The sequence below is a fragment of the Anser cygnoides genome, chromosome 3, assembly GCF_040182565.1.
Source record: "Anser cygnoides isolate HZ-2024a breed goose chromosome 3, Taihu_goose_T2T_genome, whole genome shotgun sequence".
NCBI lineage: Eukaryota > Metazoa > Chordata > Aves > Anseriformes > Anatidae > Anser > Anser cygnoides.
In genome coordinates this window covers 62484009-62509891 of record NC_089875.1, presented here as the reverse complement: position 1 = coordinate 62509891, position 25883 = coordinate 62484009, and the positions used below count along the sequence as shown (strand labels likewise).

Sequence of the window (25883 nt, the reverse complement as noted above, 5' to 3'; positions counted from 1 at the left end):
CAAAAAGAGTTTAGTGCAATAACGGCTTATGCCAGCCTTCTATGAGAAAACATTCAACATTCAAATACATAAATCTACCTACTCAGACAACAGTGGTCTTAAACCAAATCCTAAATTCAAGGTACTTGCCAGATTCAGGGTTGGGATCATATACTACCTGCACACCCACTTTCTTAGCCAAAGGACTTGTATCAACAGGGAACAGCCCTGAAGGAGCTGCCTAGCTGCCTCCCAGCCTCACCACATGCTCCTACTACATCCTTCTGCACTGCAAGATGAAACCTCCTTGCATACCATAGTGTCCTTTAAACTCAGATCCTTTTCTCATGCGAGTTGCATCATGACCCGCCAGGTTCCTGGGTGATGAGGACAGTGTCTGCACTGAGTCTGTACACCTGGGAAGAGGATCAGACTGAATAATCCCTTGATAAATTGAGATCTATCTGTGGGCAGAAAACAACTGACTCAAACAGTGAAGAAGGTTTTGAGAGAGCATGGCTCTAGCAGCACTGATGTTGAGCTTCCGTGAGTCAGAGCACATGGTGTAGGGTTAGGAAGATTTGAGATTTTGATGAACAACTTTGTGCTATTGTGTTATGTCACAACTATTTATTTGTATTTGAAAGCAGAAAGGTCATATGGTGCCCAGCAGTGATAACTAGTGCTGGAGTCCAGATAGGATTTGCATTTCCACCTTCTTGTCAACTTCGTAACCAAAGTACGAGGAGCTGAGGACCTTGAGAGTGCTGTGGTGGGACTAGGAATGGTGCCAGTGTGGGGAAAAAGGAAGTGGAATTGGGACTTATAGGGGTGTCTGACCCCTTCTAAAACACCACAGACAGAGATGCATATCTCTATACACCAATATGCTAAAGGAAGAGGATATGCTTCCCCAGGTCATGGGGGAAGATGAGGAAACAAAGACATGAACAGTGCTTTCTCACCAGGAGTTGCTGGTATCTAATAGAAATCTAAACCCCCTAATCCCAACAGTTAGTGCACTTGCAGGGCAGCACCGCCCAGCATTATTATCAAGAAGCAAAGGATAAGGCTTATTTCACATATGCTGGTGTTACATGATGAGGGAGAAATAGAAAAGATAGGAGGAAGAAGCTGCTACCTGACACTGTCACTCAGTGATCTCTTTTCTGGCTACACACAGTTCCAGCACTGCATCCAGTATAGCCAGCAGGTCTTGACAAACCTGTTCAGAACCAGCAAGCAGAATATTTTGGGTTTTCAGTTTCAAGTTTTGGTTCAACAGAGATTTCTGAAAAATGATGATTCATCTTCAGTTCTGTACAAGAAGAGCCATCAGATTTTGGTTCAGGGGGGGCTCTTTGATTGGAGTTCTAGCTTAGCCTCCATGATGCACTGTTCTGTGCTGCTATGTGCCACACAATGTTAACCGTTGGCATAAAGACAACAAACCCAAAACAACACAAATAGGAGAAAGAATTGTGTAACTGTGATAAAAGAACTGACTTGTAAAGTAATTAGCACTTGTAGCTGCATATCAGAGACAAAGCATTACTGAGCTTTGTTGCATGGAGCTGTCACGAATCACATCTTTCAGTGTTTTATTTACCGATTTCAGCAATCTGCAATTATAAAATATGCAATGCAATTTTAGTAAGAATTTATCCTCTGTCCCAAAATACAGAATTTCCGAGGGCTAGAAAAATAAAAATCCAGAAAACAGTGAGAGAAACACAACTGCTATTTTGTACTAATAAAAGGATTAGTATTCTTATAATATAGAAATAGTTACTTCTCAATAAATGGTAGCAATAAAATAATGTTGCTGATTTTTTTTCTAAACAAATTACATTGAGAAGTTTGTTCAACATGAAGAATGAAACATAATCCTGATTATGTAGAGGATACTGTATCTCATTTGGACGTGAGATTATTAGTGTACAGCTTCAGTTATGGTAACATCATGGGAAGGCTGTCAGTTGTGGATCTTGTTATAGATGATCCTTCTCATACCACCGACCAAAAAGTGTCACAGTGACGACTGGTTTTGTTGGTTTTGTCTTACTTATCAAACGCCCATCATTCAATACCTGATTGGGAAAAGTAACAGAAAGACATAATTAGAGGAATACTACTATGAACCAAGAGCTCAGAAAGATGTAATAAAACAAGAAGGTACATCAGACCATATCACTTACGGCAACTAGTGACTTAACTGAAAAGTATAAACTATGTCTGATTATTCACTATGAAAAAGTTCTCTTTGGCTGTTTTGATGTAGTTATTCCACTACTAGTCCACAGAAAGTCTAACACGAACCGGTTCCGGAGTGCCCCATTACCTCAAATTCCCCAGGGGCCAGCTGCACCCCGCTGTACAAGACCTCTGGAAAGACGTAGTTAGTGCCAAACGTGCCGCTGAGGGAGAACATGTCAAACTTGGTCTGCGCAGTCTCCACCGGCTGCCCGCATGTGCTCAGGTCTGTGCTCTTACACTTGAGCAGCGTACATATCTGTGGGGAAGACAAAAAGACAACATGTTGAGCAAGACAGAAATATTCTGATATGAAAGCCTTGTGCCATTAAATCTTGTGTGCGTTGGAGTAGGTGACAGTCACAGGATTTCTTTTATAACCTTCAATCAAAATCTCTTTCATAAACTTCAGTTGTAGCTTACTTTTTCACCCTTGACCTGATTGGAGGGTATTACAGACCTGTACTGCCTTAATAGTTAGAAATAACCTTTGTTTCTGATGTAAGCACTGCCAGAGCTCTTTATATGATCCCTGCAGGCCAGTGGCATTTCCACTAATTCTTCTAGTTGCCAGTTCTTATTTGAAGATTCCCTTCTCACAAGTCTTATTAAGATGAATTTGTGAGTGGAAGTTTTAGGAAAATGAAACAAAGTCCTCATCATGTGTATACTGTATTACTGTACACACAAGTCCTCTTACTGGTATGCATACGTGTTGCTAATAACAGTTCATTAGATTGTCTAGTCGATCATGGGAAATCTGAATTTCATGTTCTCCATCCAACTACTGGTGAATACTGGAGTATCATACTGAATCACCTGCAATATCGTGTCCAGTTGTGTCTGCCCCCTCCCCCCAGTACAAGAGAGACTTGGACATACTAGAAGGAGTCCAATGTAGGGTTACCAAAATGATCAAAGAACTGCAGCATCTCTCATGTGAGGAAAGACTGAGAGTTAGAACTGAGAGAGTTTAGCCTGGAGGAGGCTCAAGAGGGATCTTATCAACGTCTACAAATATCTGAAGGGAGGGTGCAAAGAGAATGGGGACAGGCTCTTCTCAGTGGTGCCCAGTGCCAGGACAAGAGGCCGTGGGCACAAGCTGGAACACAGGAGGTTCTGCTGAACATCAGGAAGCACGTCTTCACTGTGCAGGTGAAGGTACTGTGCAGGCACTGAGCCTGCTGGAGTTCAAGAAGTGTTTGGACAACGCTCTTAGACATATGGTCTGATTTTTGGGTGGTTCTGTTGGGTGCCAGGAGTTGAACTCAATGATCTTTGTGGGTCCCTCACAACTTGGGATATTCTATGCTTCTATGATAGGGTCCTGGGCAACCTGGCTCCAGGTGCCTCTGCTTGAGCAGAGGTCCCTTCCCACCTCAACCATTCCATGATTCTGTAATAGATGACCGTGTGATGAAGTCAGCATCCTCTGTTACAGTTTTGTATTAGCAGCTGCAGCACATAAAGGAAAGTAGGAATGGCAATGTTTTCCTTTTGTCCTTACGGTTTAACCATAAGCATTCTCCATCTTAAAGCTGATAAATGTTTACAGACACTACAATGAAATATGAAATAGGGCTAGCACTCCTGTGAAGATTCAAATGACACTGGCTGGCTTTGCTACCAAGTGATGGAAGTGTTTGTCTACTCATGTCAGATACTGGGAGCCAGAAGAAGCATAGCTGCAAACAACCAAAGTATTATTCATCAGCATATATGCTTTCCTATTGAAATGCAAATATGCAGACATAAAGAATTGAATTCTCTCAGTGTGTTCTGAAGAAATTTAAAAAAATACTAAAGCAAAAAAAGAAAAGTAGAAATTTCTGCCTGCTCTAGAATATTCAGTACTGGTAAAGACCATCTGGCAGCCTCCACAATCACTGAAATAGATTTTCCAAGTGAGCTCACCAAGAACTGATTTTATTCAAGCTATCTTCTTAGATGCTGTTGATGAGCTGTTCACTGGCTAAAACCTCTCTACATATCCTAGAGTCTATACCAGCTGATATGCAAAGGCCCTGCTGGCAGAGAAAAGTAACTAAAAAAATAAATTAATCTGCTGGCACAATAACTTAATTATGAAGGCAAAGTATGGCTTTAAGCAAACTATTAGTTAGGATGCAACTCAGTGTCTTCCCACATATTTGATTAAAAACGAGGAAGAGTGGACATTACCAGTAAAAGTTGTATGCCATTTCAGTACAATTCATTGCTATAATTCAAAAAAAAAAAAAGACAAAATATTAACTTCTTCATGAATCTGAATTATCAGAGCATTTCATAAAGATAGATGATCAAGTGATTTTTTTAACAGCAACCATTTGATAAAGATTAAAGGAGAGATTCAGAACACTTACTGCAGATACTCACAACAGAATACTAAAGCGTAGCTCCCTATTTAGCCAATATTGTGTGTCTAAAAAATAGCGTGTGGCCTCTGGGAACATAAAAGAGGTTGAGAGACCTCTGCACTGCATTTCTTGGATTTAAAGGCACATTTGGATATTTGGACATTTTAGCAACTACTTTCTACTGCTAGCAAATAGGACACCAGGACTATAGCATACAAGAAATAAATCATTGTCCTTCTCCCTCCTGCCCCAAGGAGCTGAAGGTTTCTCCCTGGAAAGAAACTTCCTAAAATAAGTAACACCCCCCAAAGAATCTTTACCTGCAGATAGTATTGTCCTTCAACAACATGAAGCCCATCAAAAGCACCTAGCACATACACTTCATCTTCTCGTTTCCCTGCCATCTTGTAGCTCAGGTGACAGTGGAGGTCTTTCTGGCAAACGGTGATATTCCCCTCAGGCTTAGTGAGCTCAGTGAAAGTGAACTGGTCATAGAAGATCAATCCACTGAAATCTTGTTCATCTGGTACGCATTTTTCTACACCTGAAGCATATGAACTCCAGCTGACAGCAGGAGGGGAGGCAGGAGAAAGGCGAGGGTGTGAATCTAGTTCAGCAATGAGAAGATGGCCATCCTCAGTTTTCATATTGTAGTAATAGGCTCTGGCTCCATCTGGTGCATAAATGCCGCTCCCTGAGGAGAATGCAATTTTCAGTCCAAAATAGTTCAAACACTTCATATTGTCCTTTTAATTGTCTCTATTGCTAGCTTATCCAGTCTTTTATAAATATTATAGAAATTTTATTCTCACCAAAGACAACTATTAGTAACTCAGTAGACAGAGATCATGCTTTGGCAAAGAGTAGCATTTATTTCTCTACATGAGGCCTGCTCAGTATAGCCTAAAGGCAGACGGTATGACCTTATAATTGTATTCATGACCTCCCCAGTTCTCTTTTCTCCTGCATGCAACAGAGTTGACTGGGAGTTGCTTCTTCCTTGGTGATTTGATGTAAAAGGACTAACTACTGATTGAGACCATACAAAACACCACACAGGCAAGTATCATAGGCCCATCTTGATGGACACAGGAATAGATAATAGCTGTCCAGCTCAGTTTATACGATCTGAAGACTCCGCACATGGGGAATTCACACCTGGCCAGTGCCAAGTGATGGAGGAAAATCAAGGAAAATCTGTCATGCCCATTACTGTCAAAGAGTTCTGCCCTTCAGCTACATAAAATGGACAACAAGCAGTAGCCTATTAAGCATTTCAGTTGAGAAGCCCCAAGCCAATACTGCGATTTCAGGGCACAATGAAAGTATTTGTCTAGCTGAAATATGTTATCCCACAAGCTAAACTCTAGAAAGTCAGTGTCAAATTCTTAAAAGAAAATGCGCACTTCTTAGCAGTGTTGCCGCAATAGGTCTGAAGCAAATGATTTCAACACTTTTCCACAACTGTGTTTAATACAGATACAAATGAGTCTTTCATTTGTCCAGAATAAATGGAGCCATGCATTGGGTGTACAATACAGTTCTGCATTTAAGAACAGATTTGGAGGTCTAAAGGAAAAGAGCTTAATTTTCAGAAGTTTCTACTCATGTAGAAGTAGCAGTAACTTACTACTTGTTTGGAGGCATTAAAAGAAAGAAAGGAAACTCCTGAGAAGCTAGGGAGGAGAAAAGAGAACACCAGAAATTTTGCTGTGTCTTATATGCCACCAGTAGGGACAGGGTTTGCCAGGTTTAAAATTTGTTGGCTAAACTCTTCGCCTTCCAGATAAACACATTATATTCCTCTGCAAAATGACCTTGCAAAACAGGGAATAAAGATTCCTGGTTATAAAGATTTTTCTGACAAAGTTAAAATTAATTACCTGTCATGGACATGATGGTGTTGTGAGTATTGGAAGCTAGGAAGTTGACTCTCATGCCCATAGCCCAGGCAGAGTGAAACTCCACGGCAGTCAGAAAGGGCAGGACGTTCATCCAGGCTGTTGGGAAGAGCACTGTGTCCACCTGTAGCTTGTTCACCAGCACCACAGCAGGCTTCCAGAAAAGGATGTCGAAGCAAGTGAAAACGCCAAACTTCCCAAAGGGTGTCTCGAAGGTGACAACTTCTGGCTCTTTAGGGTAATTAAACTGTTTTTCTTCTGACATAAACAGATTATACTATAGGGGGAGGAATAAAACCAGAAACCAGTTAAAGGTACCTACTGCCATATCCTGGAGTCATTCTGCAAAACTGTTCTGAATGACTTCAGGTTTTTAACCTGTGATGGAAGCCCTCGTATGTAGGAAGCCATCATATGTATGATCACCATAGTGCCCAAAAAGTTGACATGGGAAGACAGATATTGCCCTGGCATCTAGCTAGAAAAACATCTGGCTATCTGCAGGTCTACTGTGTCAGCTACCTGCAACTCCCATAAAAATGATCTTTCCCATCTCCCCACCTAAGTTTAAAAACCTGGTGACCCAAAAGGCACACAGCAGAGAAATGATAATGGAAGAGGAACACAGAGCATCTGGTGGGTTGGTAATTTTGATGTGAAGATGCATGGACAGACTGTACCAACACAAAAGTACATGACAGTACCAGGAGGAAGCATGAGACAGCAAAAGACCAAAAACAGAAGAAAACAATGGCGGTGGTGATGGGGAGGAGGCATATTGTCTCAGCTGACAGAAAAATCCAAGTCTGTGATGATCCCTGCTTTGCAAAATTTTCATTCTTCCTTTGGATTCTCCTTAACTAAAAGAGTCCTTTAATATACAGGCAGCCTAGGCAATAAACACATGTAATCGAGCCAGAAAGTGGGTTCAGGGTTACTGAACGTGGCACTTGGCACCTGTGCCCTGCCTGGTTGGCACATAGGGGACCAGCCTTGGCATAAGGCTCATCCAGTTTGTGAGCAAACAAGTATGTTGGCATCGCCTGTGAAGAACTAGGTGGAATACTACATCCAAGGTGCATTAAATAAACAACTGACTTCAGTCTAGCCACGTCAGTGTGATATATCTGGTATATGAACCCCAAACTTTGATGACCCTTACAAGTAGGTTGTCTTGGGTTTACATGGTGAGTGCTTGGTAGCAGGGGGCTGCAGGGGTGGCCTTTGTGAGCAGAGCCCAGCAGCTGCCCTGTGTCAGGTCAGAGTCAGCTCCAGCCAGCCCCAAAGGGAGCCGCCGCTGGCCAAAGCTGAGCCAGGGAGCAATGCAGGTTGAGCCTCTGGGAGAGCAGACTGAAGAAAGAGAAAACTGCTGTAAAACTGCAGCTAGCAGAGGGAGTGAGAAAGTCTGGGAGAACCAGCACTGCAGACCCCAAGGTCAGTGCAGAAGGAGGGCAGGAGGTGCTCCAGGCATGGAGTAGAAGTTTCCCTGCAGCCTGTAGAGAGGCCCCTGGTGGAGCAGCTGCCTGTGGGCAGCCCCCGCAGGCTCAGTTCGGGCAGGACGGCATCCCGTGGGAGGGACCCCGCGTGGGGCAGGGGCAGGGAGCAACTGTGAGGGAGCAGCAGAGACGAAGCGTCAGGGACTGACCGCACCCCCATTGCCTGTTCCCCTGCATCGCTCAGAAGGGAGGACGTAGAAGGGGTTGTTTGGGGCGGGGAAGGTGGTTTTAGTTTGCTTTTAGTTTCTCAGTGTTCTGGTCCTCTAGTGATAGGCAATACATTATCTCTCTGTGATGAGTCTGCTTTGCCCAATAATTGTTGAGTGATCTCCCTGTCATTATCTCAACCCTTGTGCCTTTTCCATCGTATTTTCTCCCCCTTTTCCTTTGAGGAAGGGGAGTGAGAGAGCGGCTGTGGTGGAGTTTAGCTGCCCAGCTGAGTAAAACAACCACAGTCCTCTATGGTGCTCAGCAGTAGGGCTTGAGAAATTTGAGATGATGATAACTGAGAGAAGTAACAGGCAAAATCATGGACTGGACATTGTCTAGAATGTAATAGTTGTGAACAACTTAAGAAAGTAGTAATCGTGAAGAATATATGTTGCAGTAATGTGGTGAAGGGACGAGGGGTGGCATGTGTGTATATTGCCCACTTTCTCAGTGTTGTGATGATATTATGTTTATTTTGATGTGGGGATTTTTATTTTTTTAATTTATTTGTTTGATATAAGTGAAGATTGTGATGATTGTGGTGCAAGAGTATATTGTGATAATTCTAAAATAAGCTTTTCACAGAGGCAAGGGGTGGAAGGTAGCAGAAGATGATTACCCACAGGCGTTCAAAATATTCAAAAGCTACTGTAATTAGCCCATAGGGAAAGAAGGAGGATGTACCATTCCTCATGTCATCCACAAACTGACATCCAGAGGAGAAAAAAAGAGAGTGGAATTGTTAATATTCTCAAAGAGATAGTTCCCAGAGGACAGGGATGATAGCAATGCAGGGCCCAAATACCAGATTAGGCTCAAGGCCAGTGCTTTACAGCACAGTGAGCTGACAAAACCAAACACAGCCTTTAACAAACTCTCCGGCTTGATATACTGTAAAAGGGAGAACGTGGCATGGATCAGATAAAACAGGATCACACAGACAAATACTGAGAACAAACCAGACAACATTGTGACTAGCAACTGTTAACTAAGTATGATAACTGTAAGCTCCCTCTACAGCGCTTTGATCAAATCAATTTATATCTCAAGCCTCCAAGCCAAATATTGGGCAAAAAAAAGGATTGTGGTGGAGTTTGGCTGCCAAGCAGGGTAAAACCACCACAGAGGTACATAAAACTGAAAAAGAAAAAAGAAAAAAAAAGAAAAAGATACTTTCATTGGCTGTAAATGTTTCAGTGCTCTCACTTCTCGCTCCCAGCATAGGTCCACAAATCCTGTTATGCAAAAGCTGTCCTGAAGCTGTGCTGAAACATTGTAAGAAAAATACTGATAGGAAAGGGCCTGTTTTCCTTAAATCAGACTGTTCATGTAAGATGAGATGCAGATGAACATCTTAAAATGCTGGAACATGAAGGGGTACTCCAGTAAAAAGCTGGCATAGAAAACTAGGGTTGCTCAAACACCAGGATTTCCAGTAAAAGGAAGTTAAACTGAGGCAGTCAACCAACTAACATTGGACCCGAGCAATCAGTCAAACTGTTTTCATTTTAGTCTGCTTTTAGAAACATGACAGTAAATACAAATTTAGTGCTAATACTTCACAGGAACAGAGAGATTCTTTTAAATTATAGCAAAAACCTATACGAGGGAGGCATCTGCCATGGAGCAATTACTGGCATTAAATTGTCTTGCCTAATGGAGACATTTTGGAAGATGTGGAAAAAAATGGCTTCCAAGGCCACTTCTTACCTTGTGGTAACGAGCCACCAGTTTCCCTTCCGAGTCAAAGACAACATTGGTGTTGTACTGGTAGCGACCGTCACTGGGGCAGTTGGGATCACTGGAATTGCACGACTTCTTGTCCCCGATGTTCGCAACCACATAGATGGAGTTATTCCTGGCCATGCAGCTGAGTCGTTCCAGCACTGGTGCTGGAGCAAATCTAATATGTTTTAGACCAGGAGGAAAAAAAAAAAAAGACTAAGAAAAGATGTACTGACAATGGTGTCCATCACTGGATCTCTGAAGGCATGCTGACAGTATCCCTGATCCTGCAGTCACATCAGGGCAGGCATATATATAGGATGGCGGCAGTACTTCCTTGGATTGCTTTCTGTGCCTTGAGGCAGGTCCTGAAGCCTTCCCAATGGTATCCAGAGGGAAATGCTATCGCTGGACTGCCTACAAGTGCCCTGGGCACCCAGAATGGGGTCTGCAGAGAGTAGATAATCCTGGGGCTGGGAGAGGGCACTCTCATCACCGTTGTTTTGTGAAAGGTCATACATGAGATGGGCCATGCAGGAGGACCATCACGCCAGATACGCAGGGAGCACTGAGGAATAGAGCATGCCAGAATGTGGTGGCAGGCATTACAGTCCCACAAAGCTGCTGATGGCTGACCTGACTTAAAACAGTGGAAAGATACAGATATCACCTTCACAAAACCTAACTCAGGAACTGGAATAAAGACATGCTTAGACATGTTGCTACTCCCCACACCTCACTTATTGAGAAAGACGCCTTATATTTTAGTTAACTTATGTCTCAGTAAAAAGCTGCACATCCTGCACTTCTCCCAGCATACATTCTCCATTGTGGGTCTTCCTCTTGAAACCATTGAGGAATCTCATTAGAGATGTCATACCATGGTCTTAGCATCTCATCTTTGAGCAGGTGAAGAAAGCTGCATTGCAAAAGCCAGACCGTGTTTGTATTTCTGTGGCTGAGCACTTACTGCATACTGTATGGGTCTGAAGTCCAGTGTGCAACTTCAGGTTACCACAGTCCTGCTGGAACATGACACCTGAGTGACAGATCATGTTCCAGAGCACAGAGAGTCTAGCAATTAGGACTTTACCTTACTGTAACTGTGAAAAACTAAGACTAGAACTTTCTGGGTCTGTATCACTTGCAGATTTTGACTTTGACTAGCGACCTCATCACCTCTGTTACTAGCTTTTCAGAAACCAATTTTCAGTTGTTCACAAAAACAGTATGTGTGGTTTTATATGAACACAGCATTTATAAACAAAACAACAAAACAAATCAAAAACTAGCATTAAAAATTTCCAATTAGTTTCATTCAAAATAGTGTGGAAAAAAATGAAAACAACAAGAAGCAGCATATCCTGGAATCAAAGCTTTTCCAAATTAAAAAAAAAAAAAAAGAAAAAAGTTTTGTCTACATTTAGCAACCCAAATTCGGTATATTTTCTGAATTTCCCTTTAAAGTGTCTCATTCCAAAAGCATTTTAACAGGTTTCCCTTGTCAATCTTATTATGTAATTTACCTTCATACGATATTATACAACTGTAATTCTGTAACTGAAACTTGCCCAATGTCAAAAGCATTAGCAGTTCTTAGGCATTTGTTAGGAGCACCTCACAACTCCATGGGACACCAGTTTAAAACCATACAAACCGCTGCAGAAGGAATCACCTTGTGGGATCAGTACAGGGAATCCAGTTCACCTCTGGATCAGGAATGTCCTCCAGGTACGGGTAGATGGCTTCTCTTGTGAAAACCCAGCCATAAATGCCATCCTCAGGAGTCACAATGATGCGCGCACCCTGGCAGAAGAGGCTCTGTTAAGAAGTCTCCATCAATGCACCCCCGGGGGGGGGGGAGGTGTCAGCAGGAGGAGAACACACGATTAACACCACTCAGGATACATCTCGTACCTGCTGGGCTGCTTCCCTGATGGCTCCTTCCAAGATGTCCATGTTCCTGTTCATCAGGGCCAAAGCATCTTCAGGAGAAACTGTCTTATGAGCGGCACGTGGCAGGATGACGGCGTGCTCGTACACGGCTGCAATGAAGGTGTCTGAGGCCAGGGCCTGAAGGGCTGCCAGGGCAAACACCGCAGCGTGCACCACAGGCCGGGGAGGGACCATGGCTGCTGCCTGGCAGTTGCTTGAATGCTCTGAGTCACGGACAAATGGTGAAAAGAAAGCATACACAGAAAAGAAAAAAGGGTCAAAGTTTAACTTAAATAAGGGAGGGAGGAAGTGCTGGCCAGTTAAAGCATTACCTTGTAATCAAATGTCTCTGGTTACATACGGAAAAGTAGGACACCACAACATCAGAAGGTGAGGATGTCGCAACTCAGACTGGAGAGTTGGCAGAGCACACAGGCAGTCACAGAACTGTGGCTAATGCCTAGAGTAATAATGGCAATATGAAAGTACATTATTAAATGCATGACTTGAAAGAGCAGACCAATTTTTGCTGTTGTACTTTTTCTGTCATTGATTGTAACACACTTTTGCTCAACTCTGACACCCAGGTAAAGGTGGATACAGAGTCACAGAATCATCTAGGTGGGAAGAGACCTCCAAGATCACCTAGTCCAACCTCTGACCTAACACTAACAACTCCTCCACTAAACCATATCACTAAGCTCCACATCTAAACGTCTTTTAAAGACCTCCAGGGATGGTGACTCAACCACTTCCCTGGGCAGCCCGTTCCAATGCCTAACAACCCTTTCAGTAAAGAAGTTCTTCCTAATATCCAACCTAAACCTCCCCTGGCGCAACTTTAGCCCATTCCCCCTTGTTCTGTCACCAGACACGTGGGAGAATAGACCAACCCCCACCTCGCTACAGCCTCCTTTAAGGTACCTGTAGAGTGCGATAAGGTCACCCCTGAGCCTCCTCTTCTCCAGGCTGAACAACCCCAGCTCCCTCAGCCGCTCCTTGTAAGCCTTGTTCTCCAGACCCCTCACCAGCTTCGTTGCCCTTCTCTGGACTCGCTCAAGCATCTCGATGTCCGTCTTGTAGTGAGTGGCCCAAAACTGAACACAGTACTCGAGCTGCAGCCTCACCAGAGCCGAGTAAAGGGGGACAATCACTTCTCTAGTCCTGCTGGCCATGCTGTTTCTTATGCAAGCCAGGATGCTGTTGGCCTTCTTGGCCACCTGAGCACACTGCTGGCTCATATTCAGCTGACTATCAACCAATACTCCCAGGTCCTTCTCTGCTAGGCAGCATTCCAACCACTCATCTCCCAGCCTGTAGCACCGCTTGGGGTTGTTGTGCTCCAAGTACAGGACCCGGCACTTGGCCTTGTTGAACTTCATACGGTTGGCCTCAGCCCATCGGTCCAGCCTATCCAGATCCTCCTGCAGAGCCTTCCTGCCCTCGAGCAGATCGACACACGCACTTAGCTTGGTGTCATCTGCAAACTTACTGAGGGTGCACTGGACGCCCTCATCCAGATCATTGATAAAGATATTAAAGTGGACAGGCCCCAGTACTGAGCCCTGGGGGACTCCACTAGTGACCGGCCTCCAACTGGATTTGACTCCATTCACCACAACTCTTTGGGCCCAGCTACCCAGCCAGTTTTTAACACAATGAAGCGTATGCCAGTCCAAGCCATGAGCAGCCAGTTTCTTGAGGAGAATGCTGTGGGAAATGGTGTCAAAAGCCTTACTGAAGTCAAGGTAGACCACATCCACAGCCTTTCCCTCATCCACTAAGCGTGTCACTTTGTCATGGAAGGAGATCAGGTTCGTCAAGCAGGACCTGCCTTTCATAAACCCATGCTGACTGGGCCAGATCGCCTGCTTGCCCTGCAAGTGCCACGTGATGACCCTCAAGATAATCTGTTCCATGAGCCTCCCCAGCACCGAAGTCAGACTGACAGGCCTATAGTTTCCCAGGTCTACCCTCCGGCCTTTCTTGTAGATGGGCGTCATGTTTGCTAGCTGCCAGTCAACTGGGACCTCCCCTGATAGCCAGGACTGCTGATAAATGATGGAAAGCGGCTTGGCCAGCTCTTCTGCCAGTTCTCTCAGCACCCTCGGGTCGATCACATCCAGCCCCATCGACTTGCGTACATCCAAGTGCTGTAGCAGGTCGCCAACCATTTCCTTGTGAATTATGAGGGCCACATCCAGCTCCCCACCCCCTTCCACCAGCTCAGGGTACTGGGTATCCAGAGAACAACTGTTTTTGCTGCTAAAGACTGAGGCATAGAAGGCATTAAGCACTTCAGCCTTTTCGTCATTTCTTGTCACTAAGTTTCCCACCGCATGCAGTAAAGGACAGAGATTCTCCTTTGTTCTCCTTTTTGTGTTTATGCATTTATAAAAAACATTGCCACCTGTGGAGCTGTTGTGGCAAAACTGAGGGCTTCAAAAACTGTTTGCTTTATTCTAGTGTCTTCACATTCCTCATTTCCTGTGCTAGATGCCATTATCTGCAGCTTGCATCCCACAGTTTTTTTAGATCAGAGTCATTATATTATCATCTCACTGCACTTAAATGTCATGTACCTAACATGCCAGCGACAGACCTGTCCCTTGCATTTATCCCAGAGGCTCTCCCAGTTGCTTCTCTTTAGCTGTGTGTGACTTTCCAATAGCCTGTCACCAGCAAATATGCATCTGGAGGGAATGTTTGCCCCTGAAATCAGGCAGGTAAGCCACCAGCCAGCCCGTTATCCATGTGCCTCACTGTCTGGCCACCACATGCCTGAAGCAGAGGTCAGGGCAGCTCGCCCTGCACCACAGCATTCCTGCTCCTCAGCTCACCCTTCCTGACCCTGGGATCGTTCTGTTTATTGATCGAAGCAGCCTTCGTTTTTAATCTTTGACTTCAGTTCTAATGTGCTTTCCTATGACATCTTCCATTTTTTGACATTCTAGTAGTTGCAGCATTCTCATTTGGAAAAGGTTTCCTGAATAGTAGGAAGCAGAGCAGACTGCCTGCTTACGTCCTGCTGCCACTGCAGAGCCATCTCTTAGGCGGAGCAGAAATGTTGTGGGTGAATGCAAGCACCAGAGTTCCCTGCAAGAGCAGTGCTGTCCAAGGGCTTCAAGCATTAAGAACATCAATTTGCACCTACTAGTGTTCACCACTAAGTACTTCCCTATGTACATCCCTAGATACAACACGAGGCACATTTGTGAGCCTTAAATATGAGCCTTTAAAAGGCTGCAGTGGAGATGTTAGTGGTAATTGAAGTAATGTAGCTTAGGAGACTTTGTTGTTGTTGTTGCTCTGATTTTCTAACCAAATGAAACCTGTCTGGGTCTCATTAACTGCAGTGAGCCATAAGTCTGAAGGAGGAAGTGGTAAACTCCGCCGTGTTTAGGGAGAGCTACGAAAACATGCGGCCCAGAAGGGTGACTACTGCAGCCAGGCGGGCACAGAGGCACGCGGCTGAAGTCGCCCTGCCAGGACAGGGTTTCTGCAGCAACGTCGGGTGTCTGGGCCTGGGCCAGCAGGCACCACCGCCGCTGCCTGCAGAACTGGGGGCTCACCCAGGGCCAAGGAACTAACACAGATTAAAAATAAATAAATCACCCACATATCCGCTGAGTCAACCCCCTGCGAAACTACAGCAGTCCAGGCTATACATGACTACGGGCACTGTGAGAGGACGTTTATCCTAGAGCTCCCTCTGTTTTTCACACCTCCGTTCTCCCAGCCCACTCTCCTCCTTCCCTGCTACCATGAGAGGACAGCGGTTACCTGAGGACTTACTTTGGTGATGCAGGGTGTAACTGGGTGCCAAGTCAGCTTAGCCAAAGAGGCAGTCCGCCTTCAGATCGTGGTCCTGCTCCTTGTGCTGAGAGAAGCTGCCTGGAAAATGACTCCTCACGTGCTAATCTTTGCATGGAAAAACCTGTGTGAAGGGACACGCCTGAAACCACACAACCCCGGCAGATCAGGCAGGTCAGGTGGCCAGGCTGAGGTCAGCCCCCTCTCCTGTTTTAGCCCAGCACAGGGCTGTGCTGTGTGGCTGTAACAGGACACTGTGTACAGGGGTGTACACACACATGTGGAGATACCATACTTTTTTTCCACAACAAGTAGAGTGTTTTCCATTACCTCCATTGTATCCATTACATAGGGTTACCATTTGATGTATCTATATACTGAAAACTTATTTTTACAGTGTTCATTTTGTTCAAAGTGTTTTACACCCTGCAAGTATATTTATTTATAATTTAATTATTCTATGACTTTGGTCAGATTAAATGTGAATGATTTTATTTCAAAACAAACCTGCAAAACAAACAACCGAATTAACCTCACATTGAAATCAGCCAAATACCACACAAAAAAATCCAATGCACTCACTTGGCACGCACAAGCATATTCAGTCCGTTCAAGCCATTAGCCAGCCTTTGCCAGCACCTGCCTGCACTCTTGACTCTCCTCACATCAGCACCAGCAACCATTTCAACTGGGAGACAGATATGCCCCTGCAAAACTGCTCATTTTGAGAATTTTTGACATGGATCCACCTGACTGCTTGAAAAAGGTGACACAGTTATCAATAGTTTTGTGGAATGGAAATGTTCCACACTGTAAAACTGTGGTCGGGAAGATCAAGTAGCCTCCTTCAACTGCAATTTAGGGCATGCCGTGCTAACACATTACTCCATGTGCTGAGCTGACTATCTGATTTGAAGCAACATTTTTAACAGACTTGTTTTCTTTTTCAAAGGAAATGACAACTTAAAATTTCAACCATCTGACTTCAAAGTTTCTGTTACTTTTCTCTGGTTTAGAACAGGGTGTATTCAGAGTTGGAGCTGAATGATGTTCTGGAACTGACTTCTGATTAAAAATCATAGAATCGTTAAGGTTGGAAAAGACCTCCGAGGTCATCTGGTCCAACCACCCCCCTACCACCAATATCACCCACTAAGCACTTCATGGGGTTGTTGTGACCAAAGTGCAGGACCTGGCACTTAGCCATGTTGAACCTCATCCCATTGGCCTCTGCCCAATGACCCAACCTGTCCAGGTCCCTCTGCAGAGCCTTCCTACCCTCCGGAAGATTGACAGCTTGGTGTCATCTGCAAACTTACTCAGGGTGCACTCAATTCCCTCATCCCAATCATCAATGAAGATATTAAAGAGGATGGGCCCCAACACTGACCCCTGTGGAACACCACTGGTGACCGGTCGCCAGCTGGATTTCACTCTTTTCACCACCACTCTCTGGACCCGGCCATCCAGCCAGTTTTTAACCCAGCAAAGAGTGTGCCTGTCTAAGCCATGGGCTGCCAGCTTCTCCAGGAGAATACTGTGGGAGACCGTGTCAAAGGCCTTGCTGAAGTCTAGGTAGGCTGCATCGACAGGCTTTCCCTCATCCACCCGGTAGGTTAGCTGGTCATAGAAGGAGATGAGGTTGGTCAGGCAGGACTTGCCTTTCATGAACCCCTGCTTGCTGGGTCTGCTCCCCAAGTTGTCTTGCACATGCTGTGTGATTGCAGTCAAGATGACCTGTTCCACAACCATCCCGTGCACTGAGGTCAGGCTGACAGGCCTGTAGTTCCTCGGGTCCTCCTTACGACCCTTCTTATAGACGGGTGTCACATTAGCAAGTCTCCAGTCATCTGGGACCTCTCCGGTTGTTTATAACTGCTGATAGATGCTGGAAAACAGTCCAGCAGTCACATCCACCAACTCCTTCAGCACCCTCAGGTGGATCCCATCTGGCCCCATGGACTTGTGACTATCCAGGTTGAGCAGCAGGTCTCTGTTTCCACATGAATTGTGGGGGGTTTGTTCTACTCCCCACTGCAGACAGGTCAGGAGGCTGAGTACCCCGAGGATAAGTGGTCTGACTATTAAATACAGATGTAAAGATGGCATTAAGAACCTCAGCCTTTTCCTTATCCTCAGTAGTCATGTTCCCCACTGCATCCAGTAAGGGACGGAGATTCTCCTTGGCCCTCTTATTGTTAACATATTTGTAAAAACTTTTTTTTTTTTGTTTTGTTACCACAGTGGCAGGTTGAGCTCATGCCAGGCTTTAGCCTGATTTTGTCCCTGCATATGCTAGCAACTTCCTTGTATTCTCCCTGTTCAGTCATGTCAGTCTTCTTCCCCACCAGCTCATCTTACAGCACACGAGGACAGCATGCTCCTGCTCCTGCGCCTTGAAGACTTCCTTCCTGAGGAGCATCCAGCCTTCCTGGACCCCTTTCCTTTGCCCTTCAGGACTGACTCACAAGGGACCCTCCCTACCAGTGTCCTGAACAGTTCAAAATCTCCTTTACTATGGGTCTGGATCCCATACCACTAAAGTCAGTGGACTTTATTTTCTATGTCCTTTGTTCCCAGTGGGAAAAAGGTCAAGCCTATGACAATCCAAAGCTATCGTATAAAAACAGATACAGAACTGTCTAGCGGAGTAATTTATTTTTGTTGCGAAATTAAGTAAACAAACCAATGTGCAATGATTATGTTGTTAGTGCAACCTGAGAAACAGAGTGACATTATAATTATGTGTATTAGCATTAATGTTACGATTAACTAATATTATGATTAATTAGAAACAAGCAGACAAGATCTTAAAGCATCTGCAGTGAAATCATGGTGAAGCTTGCTCTGTGTGTGGAGGGTCCTTTTCATACCATCTTCCGAAGAGCGTTATACTCAAAACTGGCTCAGACGTACCAGTCCGGCTTATCACACGCCCATCACTTAGTACCTAGTTATGGAAAAGTACAGTAAAGAGGAACATGAACAAAGTAATATTATTGTATGACAACCACAAAATAACATTCGTTGATGTTGACCTATTTGAGAGAAGTCTTAGAAAAAAGACAAAGCAAGGCATGTATGAGTCTTTTACATGGAGCTACTGTGTTTGAGGCCGTACCAATTCTGTCTTGGGAAAGATTTTACTCTAGGAGAACTGGGGGGAAATATGGGCTGATCTGGGAACTTCCTGACAGCCCATAAGAGTTCCAGTTATTTGTTCAGGTGATAAGAGAATTGTGAAATGGAGTTGCTGTACTCAGGCCAATTACTGAAACTGAACACAGTGATATCTCCCAAGTTGCTTCCATGTCTCACAGTGGCTTTTTAACCATTTGTTTTACAGGGCTGACAACTCCCAAGGGTATCTTACTACCTCAAATTCCCCAGGGGCCAGCTGCACCCCGCTGTGTAAGACTTCTGGAAAGACGTAGTTAGTGCCAAACGTGCCGCTGAGGGAGAACATGTCAAACTTGGTCTGCGCAGTCTCCACCGGCTGCCCACATGTGCTCGGGTCTGTGCTCCTACACTTGAGCAGCGTGCATACCTGTGGTGAGAGGATATAGAAAAATCAAAGTACCAGTAAGCTTTCAAAAATCAAGAGTTGGATTTTCAATATTTTGACTAATTAATATTATGATTAAAATTACAATTAATTAGAAACAAGCAGACAAGATACAATATCAATAAAAAAGTCCAACAGCAAAATTTAAAAGAACCAATACACTGGCAAGCCATTTGGGTACAAAGGTTTTATCTGTAATGTAGTTTCTTCATTTTGTAAGATAATTGCACATTAGAGAGTAACATCAGCAAAATGGCAAAATCCATGTCTCTCTCTTGTGACAAGAGCATCCCTATGAAGATGCTAAGATCTCTTACATCTTCTCTCCCTTTTGTACACATATATGGAAACCTTGAAGTGTTAGAGTGTAGGAGATAACCCAGAGTCTTGACTTTCATCATTTATAATACAGACAGAAAAGTAGGATCAACATCACTAACGAAGTCAAAATACCTCATGAAGAAAACAAATGTTTTGAGAGGGGCATAAAAATGCTTCCTTCTGAACCACCTCAATCAAAAATGGGACAAATGCAAAGGGGCTGCAAAAAGAATGTTCTAGCCTGTCCAAATAAGAATAGAAAACCTTTACCTGCAGATAATACTCTCCTTCAACAACATGTAGCCCATCAAAGGCACCCAGAACATAAACGTCATCTTTCTGCTTCTCTGTCATCTTGTAACTCAGGTGGCAACAGAGGTCCTTCTGGCAAATAGCACGATTTCCCTCAGGTTCAGTGAGTTCAGTGAAGGAGAAGAGATCATGATAAACGACTCCACTGAAATAATGGTCATTTGATGGAAGCCAGTTGATACTGCTGGCATACAACTTCCAGTTAACAGCAGGAGGATAGCCAGGAGATAAACGTGGACGTGAACTCAGCTCTGTCACAAGAAGGTGACCATTTTCTGTTTCAGTATTATAATAATATGTTCTTGGACCATCTGGGGCATAAATACCACTCCCTGCAAACACACAAAACCAGGAAGATTTTAATCTGAAAGCAAGTGTTTATGGTACAAGTAAGCAGTCTTTGCTAACTAAACATGTGCCAAATTTTATTCTAATGTTTACCAGATTCTTCTGAAACTAAATTAAGCCTTCATATACTACAATCCTGGTCTAATGCTTTTTGCAATCAGTGGAATGTAGACCAAACTCTGATGTTTCTTGTAAGTGGCAAGATTAGTACACTGTGCTGTTATATAGGATTTAAAAGGCTGAAGATACATGTTCCTCATTAAGTTTAGCTCCATCAGAAATCAGTATTTCTGATTAAAGTGAATGGTAATGCTGTCAATTCAAAAAAATCCTGTAAGGAAAAGAAATTACCAAAAGTCACACTTCTATGCAAGTTCTTTACACAGATGTATCTTTAAATCCCAGAGTAAAACCTATCCATAATGAATATGAATTATCTAGCTTAGGGTCATCAATGACTGACAATAGCAACGGCCCATATTTGCTTTCATTTGGAAGGCAAAGTTTGAAGATGCTTTTTAGCAACACCAGTATATTTCTCTTGCTTGTTAGAATTAACAAGTAGCATTAAATTTGTGCTTGACTTCTACCATCTGTTCAGTAAAACTATACAGTGAAAACTTCACAAGGTCACCAGTCCAGAAGCAATGTTTGCAAGACTTACAAGAGCATTTCTCAGCACTAGGCTTCCACCTAGTGGAAGAAAAGAGTTTGGCCCTTCGCATTAACAAAACACACATAAACACCAAGGTCTGGGTCAGAAGATGTAGAATCACGTGTTAAATCTCAGAACTGAGCATTTAACAAACAACTAAAGGTGTCCCAACTATCTTAAAACATTTCTGAGTTCTTACATACCATATCTTGATTTTCTCTTTATCTGTACAAGTTCTGTTGTCCTAATCCACTCAGAACGTGGTGAGGCAGCAGATTGCTCAGAGAGGTTGTGGATGCACCATCCCTGGGGGTGTTCAAGGCAGGATAGATGAGGGCCTGAGCAACCTGATCTAGTGGGTCAATGGCAGGGGGGTTGGAACTAGATGATCTTTAAGGTCTCTTCCAACCTGAGCCATTCTATGATTCTGTGATAATCTTGTTGACATGCACACCCATGCCTAAAGCTTATGGGTATTTCAGCCCAGGTCAAATGGACTACATAGATATAATAGATACAATGTTATCCACATGAACAAGGTCAATTAGACCAATATCACATTACCTGTCATATCTAAAGTGGAGTTGCGTGTATTTGCTGAAAGGAAAGTTGATGCCCATTCCCATAGCCCATGCTGAGTGAAACTGGACCGCCGACAAAAGTGGAAGAGTATTAACCCAAGCAGTTGGGAACAGAATTGTGTCAACCTGAAATCTGCTTGCCAGGACCACAGCTGGGTCATGAAAGAGTATGTCTGCACAAGTAAAAATGCCGAAATATCCAAAGGATGTATTGAAAGTCACAAATTCTGGATCCTTGGGATAATTAAACTGTTTCTCTGTCACAAAAAGGTTATACTGTTTGTGGAAAAGAAGAAATGAGAAAATAAAAACAAAACATTAGAAATCAAATTATTTAATTCAGAATAATATTCATTACAATACTTATTCACTTAAATACAAATAATGGAGAATATATTTTGTGGACATGTTACTTCTTAATTTTTAAAAGAATTCTTACCACTGCAAGAGTAGTTAAGCACAAATATTCATCGTTCTGATTTATACCAGTGAAGGGGATTTGTATTCAGTTAGCAAGAATTTAGGATGTTAAAGTTTTAATATTTCATGTGTCACTTACTACTGAGAAACAGTAAAAACAGAGGTCTGAGTTTAATTAATTTCATTTAATTACTTGCTACTAATTTCAGAATAGCAGGAGCAAAGGTATCTTAAGGCAGTGACTTTTACTCACCATGTGAAACCTGCTAAATAACGACTCTATGTACAAATACACGTAAGCCTGGGAAGTAGCCTTTGTTCCAAATCTTTAATCACCCATGGATCATACACTTCCTAAACTTTGCAGAATTGTCTTACCTTGTGATAACGAGCCACCAGTTTCCCTTCTGAATCAAAGACAACGTTGGTGTTGTACTGGTAATGACCATCAGTTGGGCACCTTGGGTCACTGGAATTACATGGCTTCTTGTCTCCCATATTTGCAACCACATAGATGGAGTTATTCCTTGCCAGGCAGCTCAGTCTTTTCTGCACTGGTGAAGGAGCAAATCTAAGCAGCAGGAAAGGAAGGAAACAAGACATCAGAAATGATGAATCAGTATAAATGCCAAAAATAAGGCTACAGATCACAACAATAGGTTTAAGTAAGGCACTCCTAATACAATATAGTTGTTTACTGTTATTCAACAGGACACAGTGTTTTTGTTTCAAAACTTAGGATGCTGAAACTCTGGCTTCATCTAATGTCAAAAGACTGAGGAACACAGCAGTTTCGTCACAATGAAAGCAAATCTTTGCACCCTCTAATTCTCCCTTCTGCTGCCGTTGTGTAGCAGAGCATTGATGTGACAGTGACATATGGGCTAATCTCAGCATTCTGCTCCAGTTCGCGATTCAGCTGCCATCTTGACGTAGCTCAGGATTTGTTTCTTCTGCATTGTGTTCTGCATTGGTTCTTTCACCAAATCACAGAATCATAAAATCATCTAGGTTGGGAAAGACCTTTCAGATCATCCAGTCCAATCATCAACATGATCTACCGAGTTCCATCACTAAACTATGTCCCTTAGTGCCATGTCCACACGTCCCTTAAATACCACCATGGATGGGGAGGCCACCTCTTCCCTGGGCAGCCTGATCCAACCCCTAACCACCCACTCTGTGAAGAAATTCTTCCTAATGACCAGTCTAAACCTCCCCTGGCAGGTTCTGAGGCTGTTTCCTTGTGTCCAAGAGTGGCACCATCCTCACTGTAAACTCCTTTCAAGTTGTAGAGAGCGATGAGGTCTCCCCTCAGCCTCCTCTTCTCCAAACCAAACAACCCCAATTCCCTCAGTTGCTCCTCATAAGTCTCAAAAAATTGTGTGATTTATTAAGGAAAATAAAACTTCATCTTTCTTCCCTTTACAATGCTGTGATGTCAAGAAGAACAGGGTCTGATCATGCTTTAATTTGATGGAAATAAAATATGTTAAAATAAAAAGGCCACCATGTCATACTTCTTGTTCACTTAGAGTCAAGATCAAAAAAAATGTAAATCTAAAATAGTGCAGAATAAGCTTTGAGTAGTAGTAGTTATTTTATTCACTTATATTTGTAATATTCCTAAATCTTAAACACAGAATCACAGAAATGTTCTACACCACGCATGGAATGCATTATGAAATAGTAAAATCCATAAGGCTTTTTTTTTTTTCCACTTTTAAATAAATCTTGACTTTCATGAGTATGCTAACAAAACCCAGAAGAGTTAAAGTGAGAAAGACCTATGGAGAAAAATGACAAAGGAAGCCGTCTGAAGCTACTTATGGCAACTGTACAATGTCTAACCTGTCTTCTTCTCGCAGCAGTTGTATATAATTTTAAATGTCTTGGACCATTAGCACTCCTAAACGCAGCTGTTTTTGCCTCCAGACCATTCCCCCTTGCATAGCAGAGACAATACCTTTCAGGATCAGCACATGGAATCCAGTCCACCTGTGGGTCTGGAATATCTTCAAGATAAGGGTATACCGTCTCCCTTGTGAACACCCAGCCATAAATGCCATCTTCAGGAGTCACAATGATGTGGGCACCCTAATACCAACATACAAAAACAAAGAAGAACATTTCCGTCTCCCCCTTATCAACGATGAATGTTTAACAAAAACAACATTTCTAACTAGGTCATAATACCTGTCTGGCTGCTTCTTTGATGGCCACTTCCAAAACATCCATGTTTCTGTCCATCAGCATCAAGGCCTCCTCAGGAGAAGCAGGCTTTTCAGTGTCCTCTGACAAGAGCACGCTGTGCTCATAGACGGCTGCAATGTAGCTGTCCAGGGCCCAGGCCTCAAGAGCAGACAGCACCAAAACCACAGCGGAGGCGCGAACCCTCAAAAGCCCCATACCTGAAGTCTGTAAGCCACCCAAGAGGAGGACAGGGGTGGGCAAAACCAGGGACTTTAATAGGGAAAGTCTTACAGAAACCTGGGAATTCCCCAGAGTGCCAGAAAGCCGACACCATGCGATGCAATCACTGTGTCCCTGAAGACTCAAACATCAAAGGCCGGAGAGCCACAAGCATTGAGCAATCCTGCTCCACGGTTACACCACCGACAGAGAAGTCGCTGCTGTGCTGCAGCTGAAGAAACGCATTGCCGGCCAGATTCACCGAGTGTTCAGGCACGGCAGCACTGTAATAAGTTGAAGGCAAGCCCGGGTCACAGGAGGAAGAAAGCCAGAGGAGTTTGGGAAATCTCAGCACAGACATTCCTGGGCAAACTGCAGGGTGCGGCCGGGGACTGGCCTGAGGCCGGTGCTGCTGCATGGGCACTGCAGTGGCTCAGGGCTGCTTGGATCTGTTTGGGTATACCTAGTGCTTATTCACAGCTTCACAGACTGTGCAGCTGTTACCAAAAGCAAACTGGGTATTTAGACCTGCCATCAGATAAAACAGGCACAGCACAGACTGTAGGAGCGCTCAGTCTTCCATAGGAGATCCCACTGCTCTGCTTTAACCATGGTTTCTGGACCCCTAGATAATCGTGGCAGGAGAACATGCTTGTGAATTAGTTGATCTGAAGAAGAAATCTGGAAAACAGGATCCCAATTCAGGTCTTCACCTCCACTGTATACATGAAAGAAGGAAGAGAAGATGTACCACAGCAGTTAGTTAAGCCCTTCCAGTTTCTACTGGACTGCTGGCAAAGCTCACAAGTTGCAGGACAGCTAATTATTTTCAATGACATTTATGTTCTGGTAATTCCTGCCACTTAAGTCCTAACAGCACAAATCAGGTAAGTAAACAAGTAATTCCACAGCAGAGCTAATGAAATCTCATTTCTACAGATTTGCACCTTATGCACTTTTCATTTTCCTCTGGTTCTCAGCTCCTTCTTATGTGCCTCACCGTCAGCACGCGCAGGACTGGCATTTTATACTAGGCTGAGCAGTACACTCTGGATCTCAGAAAGGATACAAAAAGAAACAGAGCTACTGCCAGGATGTTCCTAGAGGATGATTGCCCTTTGCACCCTAATGCTTCACAGTTCAGCCAGCTAGCAGAGCAAATTTTCTTGGTAGAACCCTGAAAAGGGCTCTAGCAGAGCTGACTGGAGATTGCTTAGAGTAGACCATTTTTCTTATCTATGGGAGAAACAGGTACCACAGACTACCCACTTCTAGGGCCCTGTTCTGGGTTCAAAGACAAAAATATGACTCATACCACAACCAAAGACTAAAAGTCTAGCGTCAGCTTGCAAGGTATGCCCTTATCTCCTTTTGTGCTAAGCATCTAGAGGAAGGGGAGATTTTTCTTCCTCTGTTGGAAAATGGTAGTCCTAACTTCTCACAGATTTACTGTTGCAGAGTCATCTAGTACAAATATTACAGATGGCGTTTATTAGCAAAACAGATCTCTCCCAGACCAAACTAAGTCTTCGTATATAATATTACCATGTTTGTACATACACACAGAGTGCACTGCCTCATTCAGGACTGAAAATCAGTT

The 25883-nt window shown here is 43.7% G+C and overlaps 2 protein-coding genes across 3 annotated transcripts; both read right to left on the bottom strand.

Moving 5' to 3' along the window:
• Positions 1-1566: 1566 nt before the first annotated feature.
• On the bottom strand, positions 1567-15822 carry VNN1 (vanin 1). Of its 2 annotated transcripts, XM_066994274.1 has the most exons (9): positions 15652-15821; positions 12189-12316; positions 11839-12080; positions 11597-11727; positions 9907-10099; positions 6473-6767; positions 4910-5283; positions 2321-2491; positions 1567-2069 (listed from the first exon to the last, which is right to left on the bottom strand). In XM_066994274.1, exons 3-9 carry the CDS (start codon positions 12049-12051, stop codon positions 1971-1973), a joined length of 1476 nt encoding a protein of 491 aa, XP_066850375.1. In that variant the 5' UTR covers positions 12052-12080; positions 12189-12316; positions 15652-15821; the 3' UTR covers positions 1567-1970. The 2 variants fall into 2 exon arrangements, with proteins under 2 accessions (XP_066850375.1, XP_013030943.3); XM_013175489.3 differs by lacking the exon at positions 12189-12316 and having other exon boundaries at positions 15652-15822.
• A 2488-nt stretch (positions 15823-18310) lies between these two features.
• Positions 18311-25853, bottom strand: LOC106032501 (pantetheinase-like). Its single transcript, XM_013175487.3, is given in 8 exon segments — positions 18311-18619; positions 19046-19216; positions 19826-20199; positions 21435-21477; positions 21479-21727; positions 22250-22442; positions 23838-23968; positions 24068-25853. Coding segments are annotated over 8 exon segments (1494 nt in total). The 5' UTR covers positions 24281-25853; the 3' UTR covers positions 18311-18499.
• Between the last annotated feature and the right edge of the window lie 30 nt (positions 25854-25883).

What these genes read in the sequence shown, in the direction of transcription:
- VNN1 (XM_013175489.3), bottom strand. Translation starts at nt 12,051, where the DNA reads ATGGTCCCTCCCCGGCCTGTGGTGCACGCTGCGGTGTTTGCCCTGGCA. An exon ending in TCAGGGAAGCAGCCCAGCAG is followed by an intron (nt 11,728 to 11,838) that starts GTACGAGATGTA and finishes CTCTTCTGCCAG; the next exon opens with GGTGCGCGCATCATTGTGAC. An exon ending in TGGCCCCTGGGGAATTTGAG is followed by an intron (nt 2,070 to 2,320) that starts GTAATGGGGCAC and finishes TTTCCCAATCAG; the next exon opens with GTATTGAATGATGGGCGTTT.